The 19007-nt window shown below is 56.4% G+C and overlaps 1 protein-coding gene across 5 annotated transcripts; it reads left to right on the top strand.

The window, feature by feature from the left end:
* Positions 1-655: 655 nt before the first annotated feature.
* On the top strand, positions 656-18622 carry ZNF335 (zinc finger protein 335). 5 transcript variants are annotated; one of them, XM_069496271.1, is made up of 28 exons: positions 656-708; positions 1369-1619; positions 2916-3156; positions 4000-4077; positions 4336-4641; positions 4743-4877; positions 5669-5815; positions 7100-7352; positions 7447-7624; positions 8515-8627; positions 9709-9727; positions 9856-9972; positions 10057-10133; positions 10213-10373; positions 11471-11703; positions 12691-12784; positions 12924-13018; positions 14266-14525; positions 15545-15656; positions 15741-16115; positions 17020-17162; positions 17242-17396; positions 17496-17599; positions 17694-17771; positions 18007-18090; positions 18180-18245; positions 18319-18400; positions 18487-18622. In XM_069496271.1, the coding sequence occupies exons 2-28, from the start codon at positions 1419-1421 to the stop codon at positions 18609-18611; spliced, it is 4032 nt and encodes a 1343-aa protein (XP_069352372.1). In that variant the 5' UTR covers positions 656-708; positions 1369-1418; the 3' UTR covers positions 18612-18622. The 5 variants fall into 5 exon arrangements, with proteins under 5 accessions (XP_069352372.1, XP_069352371.1, XP_069352370.1 ...); XM_069496270.1 differs by having other exon boundaries at positions 18484-18622; XM_069496269.1 differs by having other exon boundaries at positions 4746-4877; positions 18319-18622.
* The last annotated feature ends 385 nt before the right edge of the window (positions 18623-19007 follow it).

Here is a 19007-nt window from a genome sequence, read left to right as displayed (position 1 = left end):
AAGGTCAGGGCGAGGCATTAACTCCTCTCCATTTCCCCGACCCTGGCCATCCGGACTTGCCTCCCGAGTCTCCCTGACGTGATTTTGGACCAGCCTTTCCCATTTCCAGGCCTCAGTTTTCCCATCTGTACAACAAGGATTATAGGCTCCCCTTCCGCCAGGACACATCAAGCCTAATGGGGCAGGATTCGATTAGGTTCGAGAAGAGAGTTACGTAATCGGCAACGAGCCAGGAAAAACGACTAATATCATTAACACCTCTGCCGCCAGGCCTAGGCCTCCGCGGGCCGCTCACTTTGCTGAGCCGTTCCGGGGGGCGTGGCTAGGCCACCCAGAGCCACGCCCCAAGAGAGCGGGGCCCGCCTCTGCCGCACCCAGCCCGGCGGCCCAGGGAAGGGACCCAGCAATGACGTCAGCACCACTTCCTACGTAACCCTCCGCCAAGGGAGAAAGTAGTTCCCAACCCATAGCGGATCTCGTTGCCCATACCAGGCGACATATAAAACCCTAGAGTCTCTTCGGACCTGATTTTGGTTTTGAGGCCTCAGACAGACCTTCCAGAACACTGGAAATCTGTCTTTCCTCGGGCCAGCGGAGGAAGTAGTTCCGGCCTACACTAGGCCGATGGGTTCCTCCGCAGCGGGGGATAGAGGATGGCGACCTCGTCGATGCCGGAGTCGGGGAGGAACGTGGCTACGAAAGCCTCAGGTGAGCTTCAGGTAGAGTCAGGCCGCACCACTGTACCCTGCCGTGGAGTGAGGTCATACTGCGGGGTTACCCGGCGGCGAGGTCCCGGGCCGGCGGGGCTGTCCGAACAGGGCCCCGGGGTCCCAGGCCCTTTAGTCGCTCTCGCACTTGCCTGAGCGGAAACCGGGCGCCGCCACAAGATGGCGTCGGGCCTGGAGCACAGGCAGCGCCGGGGACAGCCCCGAGTCGCCAGGCCCCGAGACGCCAGGCCCCGAGACCGTCGCTGTCAGCCCCCTCCGCAGGGGAACTAGGGGAGGGGGGAGCGAACCACTGACCCAGGGGGCCTGCAGGCTGTACCACCGACCCTACATGCGGGGGGACTCGGGCACTGAGCCCGCACGGGCCCATAGAGCAAACTACTCCACGGGAATCGTGGGAGCGAGGGAAAGGGTCAAGATTACCGGTCATTGACCACCCTCCCGGGAAAGGGCCAGAGCCCGGGAGGCCAGGCGTCTCCGTCTAGTTTTCCCAGAGTTCCCCTCTGGATACAGGAGAAAACCCCGCCCCGTCCGAGACTCAATCATCTGCAAAATGGGCGCAAGGGTGCAGCTGGGTTGGCCGTGGGGGCCGGGGCCGGGGAGGTGGCCGGCTTGTTCCAGCCCAGGTCACCTCTTCTCACAGAGTGAAGGCCCTAGACCCTGCACCCCCCTGTCAGGCGGCCCCCTGAGCCGATGGAGGAGAACGAGGTGGAGAGCAGTAGCGACGCGGCCCCTCGGCCTGGCCGGCCAGAGGAGCCTTCTGAGAGCGGCCTGGGTGTGGAGACCTCGGAAGCCGTGTCCGCCGACAGCAGCGACGCGGCGGCCGCCCCGGGGCAGGCAGAGGCTGACGACTCCGGTGTAGGGCAAAGCTCGGACCGCGGCAGCCGCTCTCAGGTATGCACCTGGCTGGACGGCGTGGGTGGAGCCCGGGACCGCGAGGAGCAGTGCGTGGCAGTCAAGAGGAAGCAGCCAGCAAGGCTTGTTTGTAGCTAATATTTGTTGTTTCTGGTTTACTTAGAGCCAGGCACCATGCCAAGCCCCTAACATGGATTTTCTCATTGATTCTCTACACCTGGTGGCTACATACCACTTTTCCCCACATCTTACAGAAAAGGAAACTGAGGCACAGAGTGCAGACAGAGTCAGGGTTCAAATCTAGGCTGTGGTCTCAGCAACTGTACTACCCACTGTCCTCACACAGGGCATGTTCAAGTCTTGGCCCTGCCTCCAGTTCACTGGGTGACTTCTTTGAGCCTCAGCCTTTCTGTCTGTAAAGTGGAGCAGGAATACCTGGGTTGTGAGCTCCTGCCAGACATTCTCTTGGACTCACTTTGTAAACCATCTCCTCCTGGCTCCGCCACTTCCTACCTCTGTGATCTTGAGCAGGCCACCCAACTTTTAGCTCTTAGTTTTCTCATTTGTAAAGTGGGAATGATAAATTTACCTGCCTCGTAGAGTTTTCTTGACGATTAAATGAATTAATAAATGCAAAGCAATTAAAACAGTGTTCAGCACATAGGAAGCACTCAGTAAGTAACAGCCATTATTATCTGCAAGGTAATGATCATATTTAAGACATCACCTGATAGAGGTGCACAGCAGTGGCCCTTGCTATGGGGTCTGGCAGGGATGGGCCTACTATGTGCCCACCATGTGATGGACCCTGGGATACAGCAGGGGACAGGTTTGGTCCAGGCCCTTGTGGAGCATACAGTTTGGCACGGGGGGCATTACGATGCAGAGTGAACACAGGTGTGATGGGGGGAATACTAGCAGCTGCAGCACCGAGGATGAAGTCCTAACTTGGCCGTGGGGTCAGGGTTGGCTTTCTAGAAGAGATACCAGCTAAGTGGTAGTGATTTAGCCATGGGGTGATGCAAGGAAGAGTTTCGGAGTGAACAACTTATGCAAAAGTCCAGTGAAAATAGCTCTCCCTGGCTGTGGCTTGGGGGTGTGGGGGTCCCTTCCCTTATCTAGAGTAGCCCCTGACCAGAACCAGGGCCCCTGGGGCTTTTTCATGGGGGATTCTGTGACTGGAAGGTGTCTCCCATAGGTCACCAGTGGGGCTGACAGTGTGGGTGGCTCCACTTACCATGTCCTTGGGCCAGACAGCTCTATCTGGTGAGTGCGAGCTGGCAAGCTGCCTTCCCTGGCCCCTGAACTCTCTTCCTCCCTGTTACCTGTCCCCAGGAGGAGGTGTCCGAGAGCAGCTCAAGCACGGACCCCCTGCCTCATGGCTACCTCCCTGATTCATCGTCTGTGTCCCATGGGCCAGTGGCAGGGGTGACAGGCGGCCCCCCAGCTCTAGTGCACTCCAGCGCACTCCCAGACCCCAACATGCTGGTGTCTGACTGCACGGCTTCCTCCTCGGACTTGGGTTCCGCCATCGACAAGATCATCGAGTCCACCATCGGCCCTGACCTCATCCAGAGTGAGTCAAGCACAGAGCCCCACAGGGCTCCCCTGCAGAGTCCAGCAGCCAGCTGTGTGGACTCAGGCACATCACCTTACCACGCTGAACGTGTGAAGTGGGAACAGTAACATTGCCTGTCTCATAGTGGTAAATGCCATGAGGATTTCATGAAACAATGCAGTTAACTTCTTAGCATAGTGCCATAAATAACAGAAACAGTTATTGCTTAATTTGTGCTGGGTACTGTTCTCAACTTTACATACAGCAGCTCATTTAATCCTCCCAGTAACCCCAAAAGGTAGATGATGTTATTATCCTCACAGTCGAGACAGATCTGAGGCAGAGAGGATACAAAACAATTTAACCGCTGTCACCAGGATGCAGTGATTGGTGTTGAGCTTTGAGTCTGAGTCCAGAGCACGTGTTCTTAAGTACCATCCTGTACCTACTATTGTCAATGACAAGTATAGAGGCTGTAGCACCTCAAAAAGCCCTGGGATAGGCTGGGGAGCCAACCCTAAGAAAGTGGTGTGGGAGTTGGGCCTTGACCCTGAGGAAGTTTGGAGAGGAAGATGGAAGACTTTCCAGGTTTAGTGGTCAAAGTCTGAGCAGCTGGAGTAGCCCTGGCCTCCTGTGTCACTATGGGCCAATTACTAAGCCAGCACTCACACCAGACCTCCCAACAGCCCTGCTAAGGGAGGCAGCTGAGGCTCAGGGCGACACAGCTGATTTGCATTTGCACAGGTGAGCCAGAACAAGTATGGGCCAGGCCCGTCACAGGCTCAAGTAGGGCCTGTGGGGTGGGCCTGTAGCTGAGAACCCCCTGACCAGGCCATGTGACCTCCCTCCATGTCTGCCCAGGCTGCATCACTGTGACCAGTGCTGAGGATGGTGGGGCTGAGACCACGCGGTACCTAATCCTACAGGGCCCAGATGACGGTAAGACCCCAGGAACCAGACCCAGGGAGGCCTGCAGTGGGCAGGGGAGCAGGAGAGGACAGGTTCTGCCACACACCCCCTGTGTGATTGTGGCAGGTTATTCACTGCTCTGGGCCTCAGTTTTCCTATTGGCAAGGTGGCCTGTGGTGGGGAATTTGATTCTGGGTCCCCTGGGCCTGCCTGGGAGGAGTAGCTATAGCTTGAGGCCAACCCTGCCCTCCACTTAACCTCCCCTTTGATCTCCTCACCCACTGTCAGGCGCCCCTATGACATCGCCGATGTCCAGTTCCACCCTGGCCCACAGCCTGGCAGCCATTGAGGCCCTGGCTGATGGCCCCACATCCACATCCACGTGCCTGGAGCCACCTGAGGAGACACAGGGTGGGCCCAGCTCCCCAGCACAGCCACCTCCGGCCTCTGATGCTGAGGAACTGGACCTGCAGAGCCTAGAGGCCATGATGGAGGTGGTGGTGGTACAGCAGTTCAAATGTAAGATGTGCCAGTACCGGAGCAGCACCAAGGCCACACTGCTGCGCCACATGCGGGAGCGGCACTTCCGTCCAGGTGTGTCAGTAGCAGCCTACCCAGCCTGGACTGCATGGGTGGGGGTGGGGGGCTGGGAGCCAGACATGGCAAACTTATCTTACCCTCTGCTCACCCCCCAGCAGCAACAGCAGCAGCTGGCAAAAAGGGACGTCTTCGGAAGTGGGGCACCTCGACCAAGACCCAGGAGGAAGAGGGTCCAGAGGAGGAAGACGATGATGACATTGTAGATGCTGGTGCCATTGACGACCTGGAGGGTAGGCCACCGTGGTTCCTAGGCCTGCCGTCCTCACTCCCATCTACAAATACGCACTGAGCTCTTCCCCGCCCACATGGAGGCCCAGGAAGGAGGAATTGGCACAGACCCACCCACGGGTGCCTCCAGTATTAGACGGGAGGTTGGGCCCTGGGACCGGGAACCTCTGTGCAGTTGTGCAGGCTGCACACTGAAAACGACCACCAGGGGGCCCTGTTCACACTTGTCCAACAGAAGTATCATGCAAGCACAAGAACGTGTTCCTCTTTTGGTAGCCATATTTTAAAAAGGAAAAAGAAAAAGGTGAAATTATTAATTTTATTTGCCTAATATATCTAAAATATTATTTTCAATATTGAGCCATAAAAATTTTAGTTATTTTTTTCTTTTTTAATACTATTTGAAATTCATTGTATATTCATTATATCTCAGTTTGGGCTAGGCATATTTCAAGTGCTCAATCGCCACATGTAGCTAGTAGCTGCTGTTTTGGATAGGGCAGTCATAGAATTTGTAGGCTTGAATGTTTCTTCAAACTTTTTTCTATGAGTGGCTGTAAAGTGTCTTGAGGAAGGGGCGCCTTTTTCTGATTCACATAAAGGTGCCATATGAGCTGGCGGTAGGTGCTCGGTGGAGGGATGCTCACGGTCTGGAGGGGGCATCGCTCTGGGCTTAAAGGAGGAGTGGGCAGGGGGTAGGGAAGTGAGCCTCTTCCCAGAGGAGCTGGGCAAGGGGTCAGGGCTGAAAGGGCAGGTTCCAGCCACTGTTCACCTTCTCTTACTGTCCCCACAGAGGACAGCGACTATAATCCAGCTGAGGATGAGCCCCGGGGCCGGCAGCTACGGCTCCAGCGCCCCTCCCCAAGTACCCCAAGACCCCGAAGGAGGCCTGGTCGGCCCAGGAAGCTGCCTCGCCTGGAGACCTCAGACCTCCCAGATGGTGAGACTTGGTCATAGGAGGGGCCCATGTGGGTGGGTCAGGGGTGGCCTCACCTGCTGTGGAGCTCTGGGGACCAAGTGTGCCCTGCAGAACTATAGTCTGAAACTGGGGTGACCTGCAGTCCTTGTAAAGGAGAGCCCTCCCAGACCAAAGCTTAGGAAACCCTAACTCAAGAAATGATATCTCAGCTTTATCAAAATGCCTTGCATTGGTAAATTGTCACAGTAAAAGAGAAATTTGGGTCTTTATAACTGAACCAATAAGATATGTTTTAAATATGACTGAAATGAGGACAGAGGAATAAATCTGAGGCCTGAGGCTACATCATCGAAATCCTGGCTTAGAGCATCACAGGCTGGGACAGAAAGGCCCAGCTGTGAGTCTGAGTGCCAGCTCTGCCCCCCACAATCTCTGTGGCTTGGAGCAGATCACTTTGTCTCGTGAATCTCCTATTTCCTTCTTTATGAATGGAGGCGACAGCAGCACCTGCCTTTTAGGATTGCTTTAAGAGTTAAACATACACGGAAAAGTATGTGGTAGCTGTTTGTGTACATGCAATTTGGAGGGGTTGTTACATTCTTCAGTCTTTTTCTCAAAATAACTTTTTACTGAGGTATATACATGGAAAATCACACGTATCCTGCACAGGTCAAGGAGTTTTCACGTGGTGAACGCATCTGTATAACCAAGCACCCATCAAGAAATGGTGTTACCAGCACTGTCTGTATCTTTGTTAATTTTGAAAGTGCAGTATTATATATTTAAATACTGTGGATTTTTTTAAAGAGGTAACACATTTAGATCGTTCAGACTTCAAAACATTTGCAAGTGTGTAAGCGAAGTCTTCGCCCTCCCCTCAATCCTCCAGCCACCCCTCCCTAAGAAACACCAATGTCCAAGCCTCACTATTGCTCCCAAGCCTTAGACTGTTCCTCTGAGGACAGTAAGAATTGTGGCCTCCATGTGACAAATGGGGCAGACGAGACTCAGGAAGGAGATGGCTTTGTTTGAGGATGCACAGCAAGTCACTGACAGCCATGTCTGGAATCCAGGGCCCTGGACGGGGAGGTCCCCAGTTCTTGCTGTTGCACCAGACGGCATCCGTCAGCTGTAGGAGGGGGTGTGGTATCCACGCTGCCCTCTGACCAGGGGCTGTTTGTGTCTGTCCTGCAACCTGATGGGCCCATCGGCGGTCTGTGACTGGCTGGCCTCTGGCCCACCTGTCCGTCCGTGTCTGTCCTAATGTGTCTGTGGCTGATTTGTAACCTAGCATGTCTGTGGCAGGTGTGGAAGGAGAGCCTCTAGTGAGTTCGCAGAGTGGACAGATCTCTCTGGAGCCACTGGATCCCGAAGCTCCTAGCTCCTCAGGCCCAGGACAGCTAGTGGCCCTGGGCAAGGCTAGCAGGGCCCCGGTGGAACCTGGCGTCAGCCAGTCAGATGCAGAGAATGCAGCACCCTCCTGCCAGGATGAGCCTGACGCCCCGCCCCGCCGCCGCGGTCGACCCTCTCGGCACTTCTTAGGCAAGAAATACCGCAAGTACGTGGAGCATGCACGGGGCGGGCGGTCAGGCCACTGGTGGCCCCTTGGGGCCCCCTACCCAGCCAGATGTCTCCCGACACTCTCCTGGCAGGTACTATTACAAGTCACCCAAACCACTTCTGAGGCCCTTCCTGTGCCGCATCTGTGGCTCTCGCTTCCTGTCCCACGAGGACCTGCGCTTCCACGTCAGCTCCCACGAGGCCGGTGACCCCCAACTCTTCAAGTGCCTGCAGTGCAGCTATCGTTCCCGCCGCTGGTCCTCGCTCAAGGTGCGGCAGCCTGGAGGCCTGGGTCACCAGGGAGGATGAGGAAGGCGGGCAAAGCCAAGCAGCGGTGCTGAGGGAGGAGGGAGTTACTGAAGCATCCGGGGTCACCCCGTCCTCCGCAGGGCACATGTCTGGCCCACTGGCAACTGAAGAATGCTTAGCTCGCCAGGCCCTGCAGGAATATGCAGAGGGGGGTCTGTGAAGGGCTGCCATGCACGATGGCACTGCACTTTGTGGACATTATAGATCTGCTTGTTCACCGCAGACTGCCAGATGGCTGTAAAACTCGGGTTTCCTCTGATTCAGTATGTCGGAAAGCTTTCCAGCAGATGGCAGTAATGTGTCTCAAGAACAGGGCTCCCTTTTCTCCTTAACCCAGAAGTGCTGTGGGGTCCTGCAGCAGCCCTGAGCGTGTCTCTTATCCAGTACCTGGATAATTTCATCCTCCTGCAGCCCAGTGAGGTTGTAGGTATTTATAGTCCCATTTTAGTGACCCAAAAAACTGCAGCTTGGCCTGGCTAATGTGCAACTTGTTGGTTGTGGGAGGGGGTCAGAGCCCTGTGCTTTGTGCGCACTGCTCTGGGTTCTCTGGGTTCCACAGGGAGGATGCCCCTTAGAGCAGTGAGGGGGTGTAGGCTGTGCAGCCAGCTCCAAGCTCTGCCATCCACAAGGTCCCTTCACCCTGAGCCTCAGTTTCCTTCTTTGTCAAATGGTGAGCCCAGCAGAGAACCTAGCAGAGTGGGTGCCTTTGCTGGGGAGAGTCCCCGGCCTTCATGGGCCTCAGCCCTTGCCCCAGGGTCTCCCGCAGCAACCCTAAGGCTGTGGGCACAGGCGGGGGAGGGGCATCAGGGGAAGCCAAGCCCCAGCCTACTCTCCTTTTGCCTTTCTCCCAGGAGCACATGTTCAACCACGTGGGCAGCAAGCCCTACAAGTGTGATGAGTGCAGCTACACCAGTGTCTACCGGAAGGACGTCATCCGGCACGCGGCCGTACACAGCCGGGACCGGTCAGTGGGTGGGTGGGATGGGGCAGGGAAGGCTGGCGGAGTGGGAAAGTGGAGGCCCGGAATAACCATGATTCCTTCTTCCTGAGCACCTGCTCTGGGCCGGTTCCCTTCACTGCACTTTGCAGACATGATCAGAAAAGCAAGGTGATTCATCCCAGATCACGTGGCTCAGAACAGGCAGCAGCAGGGTTTTGGGGTCCCCAATTCCTTGTGGCTCAGAACAGGCAGCAGCAGGGCTTTGGGGTCCCCAATTCTTTGTCTTCCCTGGTGTGAACTTTAGTTCTCATCTGTAAAGTGGGGGCAGTTGAGGAGATTGAAGGAAAGTATATACCTAAAGGTGCTCAGTAAATGACCCAAAGATCTTCCACATTCCAGGTCCATCTGCTCTTAGTTGGTGCTGAGAGAGCAGACTTAGGACAAAGAGAAAGAAAAAACCTTAGGGGCCTAAGCATTGCTCACTGAATTATGCTTAGATCTGTAGCTTCAGGAAGGAGTTAGCTTTATGGGGGGGGGTGTGTGTGCAGAGGTTGGATTCAGAGATCCTCTAGGACAATGACTCAAACTGTGTTTGTGGAAAATCCAGCTCTCCAAGATGCTTATAGGATTTCTTTCCTTTCCTTTCCTCTTTCTTCTTTCCTCTCCTCTCTTTTCTTTTCTTTTTTTTTTTTTTTTTTTCTCCTTTCCTCTCCTTCTTTTCTTTTCCTTTGCTTTCTTTTCTTTTCTTTTCTTTTCAAGAAGTTCTGTGGTCAAATAAGATTAGGGTTACCAGGTTGAATACCTGTTCAGCAGCTGTTTTTTCTGCAGGAGTTCTTAGAGCTTTCAATATGCAAATATGTTTTGTGATTGAGAGCGGGGAAGGAACGCACCATTTCCCAAGTCTGGTTGAGTGCAGAATGTTACCTACGGCGTGCCTCTTAGTGTTTTCCCCGGTTGACTCCAGCTGGGAAACACTGTTCTAAGACAGAGGGCCTTAGGCGAGGAGTAGGGGTGCTCCGGGCTGAGACTGGGCCTGGTCAGCGTGAGAAGGTCTGGGGTGGGCTTGGGGAAGCTGTGGTCTAATTCCTGGGCCTTTTTCCCGCAGGAAGAAGAGGCCAGATCCGGTGAGTCTGGGGTGCTGGCCTGGGAAGGGAGCCTGTCTGGGGGCTGCCTACAGGGGTGGGGCAGGAGGGGAGGACTCACCTTCCCTCCCCCCTTCTCACTCCATCTGGCCCCTTCTGTACCTTCCCAGACCCCAAAGCTGAGCTCTTTCCCCTGCCCCGTGTGTGGCCGTGTGTACCCCATGCAAAAGAGACTCACACAGCACATGAAGACGCACAGCACTGAGAAGCCCCACATGTGTGACAAGGTGGGTGGGGGTCGAGAGCCAGACTGGGGGGGTGGGTAAAGGCCCTGGGTGACCCCCCATCTAACTGCACCCCACCCCTCACAGTGTGGAAAGTCCTTTAAGAAGCGCTACACCTTCAAAATGCACCTGCTCACGCACATCCAGGCTGTTGCCAACCGCAGGTACATCCCCTAGGAGGCCTCTGGGTATGGGAGCACCCCCTGCCCGTCACTGAGCTTCCCTCCTTCTGACTGCCTCCAGGTTCAAGTGTGAGTTCTGCGAGTTTGTTTGTGAGGACAAGAAGGCACTGCTGAACCACCAGCTGTCCCATGTCAGTGATAAGCCCTTCAAATGCAGCTTTTGTCCCTACCGCACCTTCCGAGAGGACTTCCTGCTGTCCCACGTGGCTGTCAAGCACACAGGTCAGGCTCGGCACACCCAGCCCCACCCCACGACCCTTCAACTCCCTGCACCCCCCCATTGGAGGCTCAGCTCTTGTCCCCGTCCTTCCCCCTCAGCAGCCCCAGCCATGGGAACAGCCCAAGTCCTTCATATGTAAAGAGCATTTCCCACGTGTGTTCACTCTGACTGGAGCTCAGATTCCACTCAGCTGGCTACTCTCTGGATGGCTCTGGGCCAGTCGCTTGCCCTCTCTGAGCCTTCCATAGTTGTGAAATGGGGAAATCAGAAGTGCCTGCCCTGTGGTTATTATGAAAGTGAGCTCCATTTGTTCCCTAAGCCCCGTGTGTGCTGGGCGCTGGGGCTCATGTGCCCTTGGCAGGTGGAGCAGCAGCGGCAGCGTGTGCTTGGCCCACAGAAGCTGCACAGCAAAAGCTGGTTCTTTGTCCTCCTTGGTGCCTCGCCCTCTGGTAGGCACACTAGGGGAGAACAGAGAAAGGGACCAAGGGGTTCCTTAGCCGTATCCCTGTCTACCTGGGGGAGATGATTCACACGAGGAGCGTATAGTCACGTGACCTTGAAAATAGGCACTTGGCTGGGAACAGTGGCTCACGCCTGTAGTCTCAGTATTTTGGGAGTCCAAGCTGGGAGGATTGCTTGAGCCCAGGTGTTCGAGACCAGTCTGGGCAACATAGCGAAACCGTATCTTTACAAAAAATTTAAAAATTAGTCGGATGTGGTGTCATGTGCCTCTGGTCCCAGCTACTCAGGAGGGTGAGGCAGGAGGATCACTTGAGCCCAGGAGTTTGAGGCTATAGTGAGCTATGATTGCACCACTGCACCCAGCCTGGGTGACAGAGTATGACCTTGTCTCTCAAAAAAAAAAAAAAAAAACAATAAAAACCAAAAAAGAAAACAGGCACTCACAGGAAGGTTGTGGGTGCAGAGGGTGGCTCTGATTCATTTCTGCCCTGGCCCACCAGAGTGGACAGTGGCACGTGTTTCCCTAAGCATGGGAATGAATCGTTGCCAGTGAGTCAGTCGCAGTGGTCCTTGGGGTCAGGGAAGACTTCCTGGAGGGGGTGGGTAGATGCCAGCATCCCCTGACCTGTGTCTACAGGGGCCAAGCCCTTTGCCTGTGAGTACTGCCACTTCAGCACACGGCACAAGAAGAATCTACGCTTGCACGTACGGTGCAGACATGCAAGCAGCTTCGAGGAATGGGGGCGGCGCCACCCCGAGGAGCCCCCCTCCCGCCGCCGCCCCTTCTTCTCTCTGCAGCAGATCGAGGAGCTGAAGCAGCAGCACAGCGCGGCCCCTGCGCTACCTCCCAGCTCTCCAGGACCTCCCGAGGTAGGGTCAGCCGAGCAGGCAGCAGACAGACGGGGTTGAGGGCGTGAGCCAGGATGACGGTGTGATACCATCTCTCCCAGCCCCAGCATCCTCATTTGCACACTGAGGTCCAACAAAGTGACCCCTGCCTCTCCAGGCTGTGGGAACGACTAGCTGAGTCACAGATACGCCAGCCCTAATACAGTAGGGGTGGCTTTCCAGTGCTGGTAATAGAGAATGGAAACACCAGTGGCTTAATTGTGATAGTAGTTTATTATTCTTGCCTACAGAAGAATTCCAGAGGTCAGTGGTCCAGGGCCAGTGTGGCAGTTCCATAATCATCAGGGACCAAACTCTCTCAGTATTTTTGCCCAGCCATCCTGGGCACAGGACTTCCATCTTTATAGTTGTCTCATGGTCTGGTACAGCTGCAGGAGCACCAGCCTTTCTAGCCACATCCCAGGCAGGAAGCAGGAAGAAGGGGTGGGGGAGGGACAGAAAGGATACCTGCCATCTGTCCATCTATATTCCTTGTGAACTTGCTTAGTCACATAGCCACACTTTATCTAGCTGCAAGGGAGGCTGAAAAATGTAGTCTTGTAGCTGGGGTACATTGCCTCCCTGATGAAAATCAGAGTTCTGTTAGCAAAAAAGAATGGGAGGATGGATTCAGGATAGATGGCTAGCTGTCTCTGCCACGTGAGGCTGACACATTAGTCCCAGAAAGACGACCACAGTGTGCTGGTAGAACTGAGGCTCTGGAGTCAGGCAGTCTTGGGTTCAAGTCATGGCCCTGCTACCTACTAGGAGTGGGATCTTAGGCCAGCCACTTCACCTCTCTGAGCCTCAGTTGGTTCACCTGTAGCATCGAGCTGGTATATCTTGAAAAATGAAAACAAAGATGAAACAAACCAACAGATGTGAGATGCCCAACACATCAGAGGTGCTTGGTAAACGGCACTTGAATCTAGGCCAACCTGTCTCAGGCGTGGCCACATCCCTACCCAGATACCCCCAGAGGCAGCACCTTTCCAGTCACCTGAGACCCCCCCGCTGCTCTGTTCTGACACCCTGGGCGGCACCACCATCATCTACCAGCAAGGTGAGTTCTGAGCAAGGGCGGGGGCTCCAGGAGTGGGGCAGGGGCAGGGTCATGCTGGTGGGGGCTGGAAGATTGGGGGGGGCAGTGTTGGGTGCCAGTTTTCCAGCCCTTTGTCAGGATCAGATCCCACCCTACCCAGGAGCTGAGGAGTCAGCTGCGATGGCCACACAGACAGCCTTGGATCTGCTGCTGAACATGAGCACTCAGCGGGCCCTGGGGGGCACAGCCTTGCAGGTGAGCTGCGTGGGCACCTGCTCCCCCACCCCTGCTACCTTAGGTGCGCAGCTCTGTGCCGGCCCTGGGAATAGAGGAGAGCGATGAATCAGAGCTCCCCTGCTCTCAGCAAGCTCCCTGTTAGCCGGAGAGAGCGCGCCACTGAATCCAGTGGGCAAACGCAGAGGGAGACTGGCTGTGCCAGGGAGACCCCAGGAGGCCAGGGATGCTGTGTGCACTGCTCCCCGTGGCTTTGGGGGCCCTGTCCTTGTTCGGTTTTCCTCCCAGCTCTGTGGTCACCCTGTGCCTGTGGGTGCTCCCACAGGGGTCTGAACTAGCTTCCCATCTAGCAGAGTACCCTCATCGCGTGACACCTCTGACAGCCTGAAGACGCCCACGGATTAATCTGTCTTAGCCCTTTCTCTTGAGCTCCAGTGGCCTTGGCACGTGCACCTCAAGCCTGACATGTCCTCCTCCCAAGTTCGTCCCAAGTTCATCCCCTTACTTCTCCTGTCCTCACCCAAGTGCCTGGGGTCACCTTCACAGCTCCCTGCACATCCAGCCTGTCTCCAAGTCTTGCCTGTGTCCCAGCCTCTTGAAAAGATGGAGAGTGTGTGTTTGAGAATATAAATTCCAAAAATTTGGAGCAGTAACATGCTGCCAGAGGCCAGGGACAGCGAAAACTTCACAAAGGAGTAGGGCTGGCAGACCTGGAAATCTTCATATGATTTAGTTCATAGCTATAGGGAGGTATATAGAAGTTTTACATTTTTATTTTTTGAGACAGCGTCTCCCTCTGTCGTCCAGGCTAGAGCGCAGTGGCATCAGCCTAGCTCACAGCAACTTCAAACTCCTGGGCTCAAGTGATCCTCCTGCCTCAGCCTCCTGAGTAGCTGGGACTACAGGCGCGTGCCACCATGCCTGGCTAATTTTTTTCTATTTTTAGTAGAGACGGGGTCTTGCTTTTGCTCAGGCTGGTCTCAAACTCCCGACCTTAAGTGATCCTCCCACCTCGGCCTGCCAGGGTGCTAGGATTACAGGTGTGAGCCACTGCGCCCGGCCTGCCCTATTCTTATTGGTCTATTTCCAGTTGCCGAGTGGGATTTGGAAAACCAGAGTGTATTTTAGAAAAAGCTAGGATTGTGCGAATGAGTGGTGGTGGTACTGGGTCTGGCCATTGTGGGTGAGTTTCAAGGATGGAGAAGGGTCTTGCACACTAGCTTCTCTGCCACAGACCCTGCCCATTGTGCCCACTGGTGCCATTGCAGGTGGCCGTGGTGAAGTCAGAGGACCGGGAAGCAGGGTTAGCATCCCCTAGTGGGCAGCCCTCCTCTGAAGATGCCACACCACAGGTGGTAACCCTCCACGTGGCAGAGCCCGGGAGCAGCGTGGCAGCTGAAAGCCAGCTAGGTGCCCCTGAACTACCACAGATCACCCTGGCACCAGGTCCATTTGGTGGGGCTGGCTACAGTGTCATCACAGCACCTCCTATGGAGGAGGGGACATCAGCTCCTGGCACACCTTACAGGTGAGACGTGCTCCCTGCAAGGCCCCTTTCTGCCTCGTATAGGTGTGCTGGGGCAGTCAGATTTGAGCCCTAACCACCCAAACCTAGTTGGCAAGAGGCAAAAATCCTGATACATACCAAGTGATTGGGGGGTGGTAGAGTCTGTCCTCAGGAGGTCAGGAGCCACTATTTTGGGGCCACTTAGATGTTCCAGGCACTTGAGCTCCTGATCTCACCTAAATCATTCCCATGAGACCCTCATTTTACAAATGAGGAAACAGGTTAGGAAGGTTAAGTAACTGGCCTAAGGTCAGACCTGCGGTAGGGGAGGATTTGAACTCTGGTCCCTTTGGTTCCCACGCCCAAGTGCTCGTTGTCTCAGATGATCCCAAGTGTTTCCTGGTTCTAACATTTGGAGCAAGCTCAGGCTTCTTTGCTGACACTTGAGACCTGGCACCTGCATTTGGCTTCCCAACAATGAGCCACTTTTGGGCAGGAGGAATATTTATATGTTTGGTGAACCTTAGGCCATCTGAGGGAGCCCTGAATCCAAGTCCCAAATTGTTCAGCTGGGACAGGAGTCAGGATTCCTGGGTCCATTCCCTTGGCTAGCACCTGGGCAGGTAGGTCTCTCAGCATCTGCCCTCTGCTCTTGGGCAGCAGGTCCTTGCTAGCCCTGCCCAGGGACCAGGCTCATGGTGGGGGCTCCACCTCTGCTCCTTGTTAGCTTGGCCTTCTCCTGCCTCACTTGGCCAGATTTGGGCTGGACCACTGAGGCCCTTGGCCTCCCCCCCCCCCCAATGCCATGCTTACCAAGGAGGCAGGATGCTGTGCCGGGCACTTGGTAACCATTTACAGGAGAGCCAGTGGAGGGTCAGCTGACAGGGCAGAGCAAGGGTCATCCCTGGGTCCTTCCAGCTCGAGTCCATCTGTGGTGGCAGGCACTGTTCAGTTGATGTGTGTTGTCCAGGGAGTGGGCTCCTGTGGCCCACCATCCTGTCCTAGAGCCTTGCCTCATCCTGCCCCTTCTCTGCTCACAGCGAGGAGCCCCCAGGGGAGGCAGCCCAGGCCGTGGTTGTGAGTGACACCCTCAAGGAAGCTGGCACCCACTACATAATGGCTGCCGACGGGACCCAGCTGCACCACATCGAGGTGAGGCTGGGGGTAGCCACCACTGCCCTGTCCTCCCGGCTCCCTCCCCTCCCCAGCACCTCATGCTCCCTGGGCTCTCCACAGCTGACTGCAGATGGCTCCATCTCCTTCCCGAGTCCGGATGCTCTAGCCTCTGGAGCCAAGTGGCCCCTGCTGCAGTGTGGAGGGCTGCCCAGAGATGGCCCTGAGCCCCCATCTCCAGCCAAGACCCACCAGGTGGGGGACCCCCAGAGCTCTGCCTCCCCACCTCCTGCAGCCAGCAAAGCCCTGGGCCTGGTCGTGCCCTCCTCACCACCATCTGCAGCCACTGCAGCATCAAAGAAGTTTTCCTGCAAGATCTGTGCCGAGGCCTTCTCTGGCCGAGCAGAGATGGAGAGTCACAAACGGGCCCACGCCGGGCCCAGTGCCTTCAAGTGCCCTGACTGCCCCTTCAGTGCTCACCAGTGGCCTGAAGTCCGGGTAGGTGTCCCCCACCCCCTTTCTTCTGCTGTCATTCATTGGGCCACTCATTTGTATTACAAACCTTTATTGAGTGCCCCCTCAAGCCAGGTCCTCTGCTCCCCTCTAGGGTCAGAGATGACTCAGCAGGGTCCCAGCTCTCAGGGAGCTTGGTCTGGTGGGGAGGCAAACCAGACGTTACGTGACTAATGCAGACAGTGTCCCCAACGTGAACCAGGTGCGCAGGGTAGGGAGCACAGACACATGGAGAGCAAGTCACTTGGACATGGGGTGCTGGGGAAGATGGCACAGAGGAGGGATGGCGGAGCTGGGCCTGCAGCAGCAAAGGCACAGAGATGTGATGGCGTGAGGCATGGCTGGGACAACTCGAGCTTTCTAGAACTGAAGGCAGAGGGTCAAGGTGGGTGGGGAGCTTGTGTGGAGAAGGTGAGTGAGGCAGGTGCTGGGGGAGGTCCACAGTCGTTCCCGCTTGCCCGAGATTTCCAGTTTTCAGATGTGGCCATCCTCCCAGAGCTCGGTGGGGGGCAGGGCCCAGAGCCCCACCCTCCCCAAGCAGCGACTGAGGCCCCATTAGGCAGGACTAAGCCCTAGAATACGGGGCCGGATGGGACCTTCAGAGATTCCCTCATCCGACTCTTCTAAGTTACACATGGATAAACTGAGTCTGTGAGCTGGGACAGAATTTTCCCAGGTCCTGATGGTGGAGCCCGTGGCGTTTCATACTTACAACACAACACAGTTGCACCACAGCTTGGTCTGGTTTGTGCTGTTTACCCAGCTCCTCATTAGTGCACAGGGCTTGGGTTTTCCTGGGCCTGCTTCACCTGGTTCCCTGGCCAGCTGTCTGCAGGGACCGGGGGATTTGTTGCCATCTGTCCTGACCCAGCTGGTGGCCCCCCTGCAGGCCCACATGGCACAACACTCAAGCCTGCGGCCCCACCAGTGCAGCCAGTGCAGCTTCGCCTCCAAGAACAAGAAGGACCTGCGGCGGCACGTGCTGACCCACACCAAGGAGAAGCCTTTCGCGTGCCACCTCTGCGGGCAGCGGTGAGGCTGGGTGCTGGTGGGCAGGGGCCGCTGGGCATGCGTGGTGGAGCCGCCCCGAGCCTTCTTCCGTCCCCCTCAGTTTCAACCGTAACGGGCACCTCAAGTTTCACATCCAGCGGCTGCACAGTCCAGATGGGAGGAAGTCAGGGACCCCTACAGCCCGGACCCCAACCCGGACTCCCACCCAGACCATCATCCTGAACAGTGATGATGAGACGCTGGCCACACTACACAGTGAGCTGCCCCTGGGCACGGGGTGGGCACCAGGGTGGATCCAGAGGCATCTCTGGGCCAGAGTATGAGCCCTGAGTGAGCATCCTCCCCTCTGCCCAGCTGCGCTCCAGTCCAGTCACGGAGTCCTGGGCCCAGAGCGGCTACAGCAGGCACTGGGCCAGGAACACATCATCGTGGCCCAGGAACAAACAGTGACCAATCAGGTAATAGCCAGGACTAGGGGGCCCTGCTGGCAGGCTATGGGCAGGGGTGGGGGCAGACAGAGAACCAAGGCTAGAGCTGGTTTGGCCCTGGCAGGAGGAAGCCACCTACATCCAGGAGATCACCACAGCAGATGGCCAGACAGTACAGCACCTGGTGACCTCTGACAACCAGGTAAGCTGCTGCTGACCCCTCCTCAGCCATGACTTTCTGCCCTCCCTCTCGCTCCCCACCGAGCCCCCTCTTGGGGAGGAACAGTACCTTCAAACCACCCCTCCCAGGGTCCAGGCTTGCCAGTTACAACTGCCATTATTGGTAGTGGGTGTCTCTGGTCCTCCACTCTACCTGCTTAGCTGAGCCCCTGGGGGGGGGTGGCCTCAGCACCTGCCTACACCCCACCCTTCCTCAGGTACAGTACATCATCTCCCAGGACGGTGTCCAGCACCTGCTCCCCCAGGAATATGTCGTCGTCCCTGAGGGCCATCACATCCAGGTAGGTGAGGCCTGGAGGTAGGGTGGGGCTGGGGGAGGGCTGCACAGCCTGCTCCCAGGAAGGATCACGGGTTGGCTTCCTCACTCCAGGTTCAGGAGGGCCAGATCACACACATCCAGTATGAACAAGGGGCCCCGTTCCTTCAGGAATCCCAGGTACGGCCTGGGTAGAGCTGGGGCACGGGCAGGGCTCTTCCAGGCCCGTATCTCATCGTCATCTCCCCTCCAGATCCAGTATGTGCCTGTGTCCCCAGGCCAGCAGATTGTCACACAGGCTCAGCTGGAGGCTGCAGCACACTCAGCTGTCACAGGTATGGGGCTGGACCCTGAGGATTACAGGGGCCAGGCCCAGCTGCTGGGCCTCAGGCTCACCGTGCTTTCCCCTCCCCGGCAGCAGTGGCTGACGCTGCCATGGCCCAAGCCCAGGGCCTGTTTGGCACAGAGGAGGCAGTGCCTGAACACATTCAGCAGCTGCAGCACCAGGGCATCGAGTACGACGTCATCACGCTGACCGATGACTGAGCCCCAAGGGCCCAACGCAGATCGTGGATATTGATTGGGGCCAGCCCTCCTGGGGGTGGGGGGGACCCACCAGGACTCACCTCCCTCTTCCACTTAGGGTCTCCAGATACGGGGCAGCCAGGATCCCGTCACTCCAAGGGAGCCAGACCTGTGCTGCTGGGGGGCAGCCATGGGCCCCGGCCAGGACATGCTGGGTGCCCCAGCCTGCAGGCAGGCTTTGGGAGAGAAATTTATTTTTGTTTGGCTGGACCCACTGGCCTCTCAGTCTCAATAAAGGGACCAGAGTCCAGCCCTGGCCAGCTTGCTTTGTCCACTTGCTGCTGCAGCCTGAACCAGAAGGGAGGGAGGAGGCTGTTCGCAGCCCCCCACACGTGGGCTGTGAGACGGAGGCTGCTT

The sequence above is a fragment of the Eulemur rufifrons genome, chromosome 20 (assembly GCF_041146395.1).
Source record: "Eulemur rufifrons isolate Redbay chromosome 20, OSU_ERuf_1, whole genome shotgun sequence".
Classification (NCBI taxonomy): Eukaryota; Metazoa; Chordata; class Mammalia; order Primates; family Lemuridae; genus Eulemur; species Eulemur rufifrons.
Note: the sequence above shows the minus strand (reverse complement) of the source record. Positions and strands in the feature narration are given on the sequence as shown.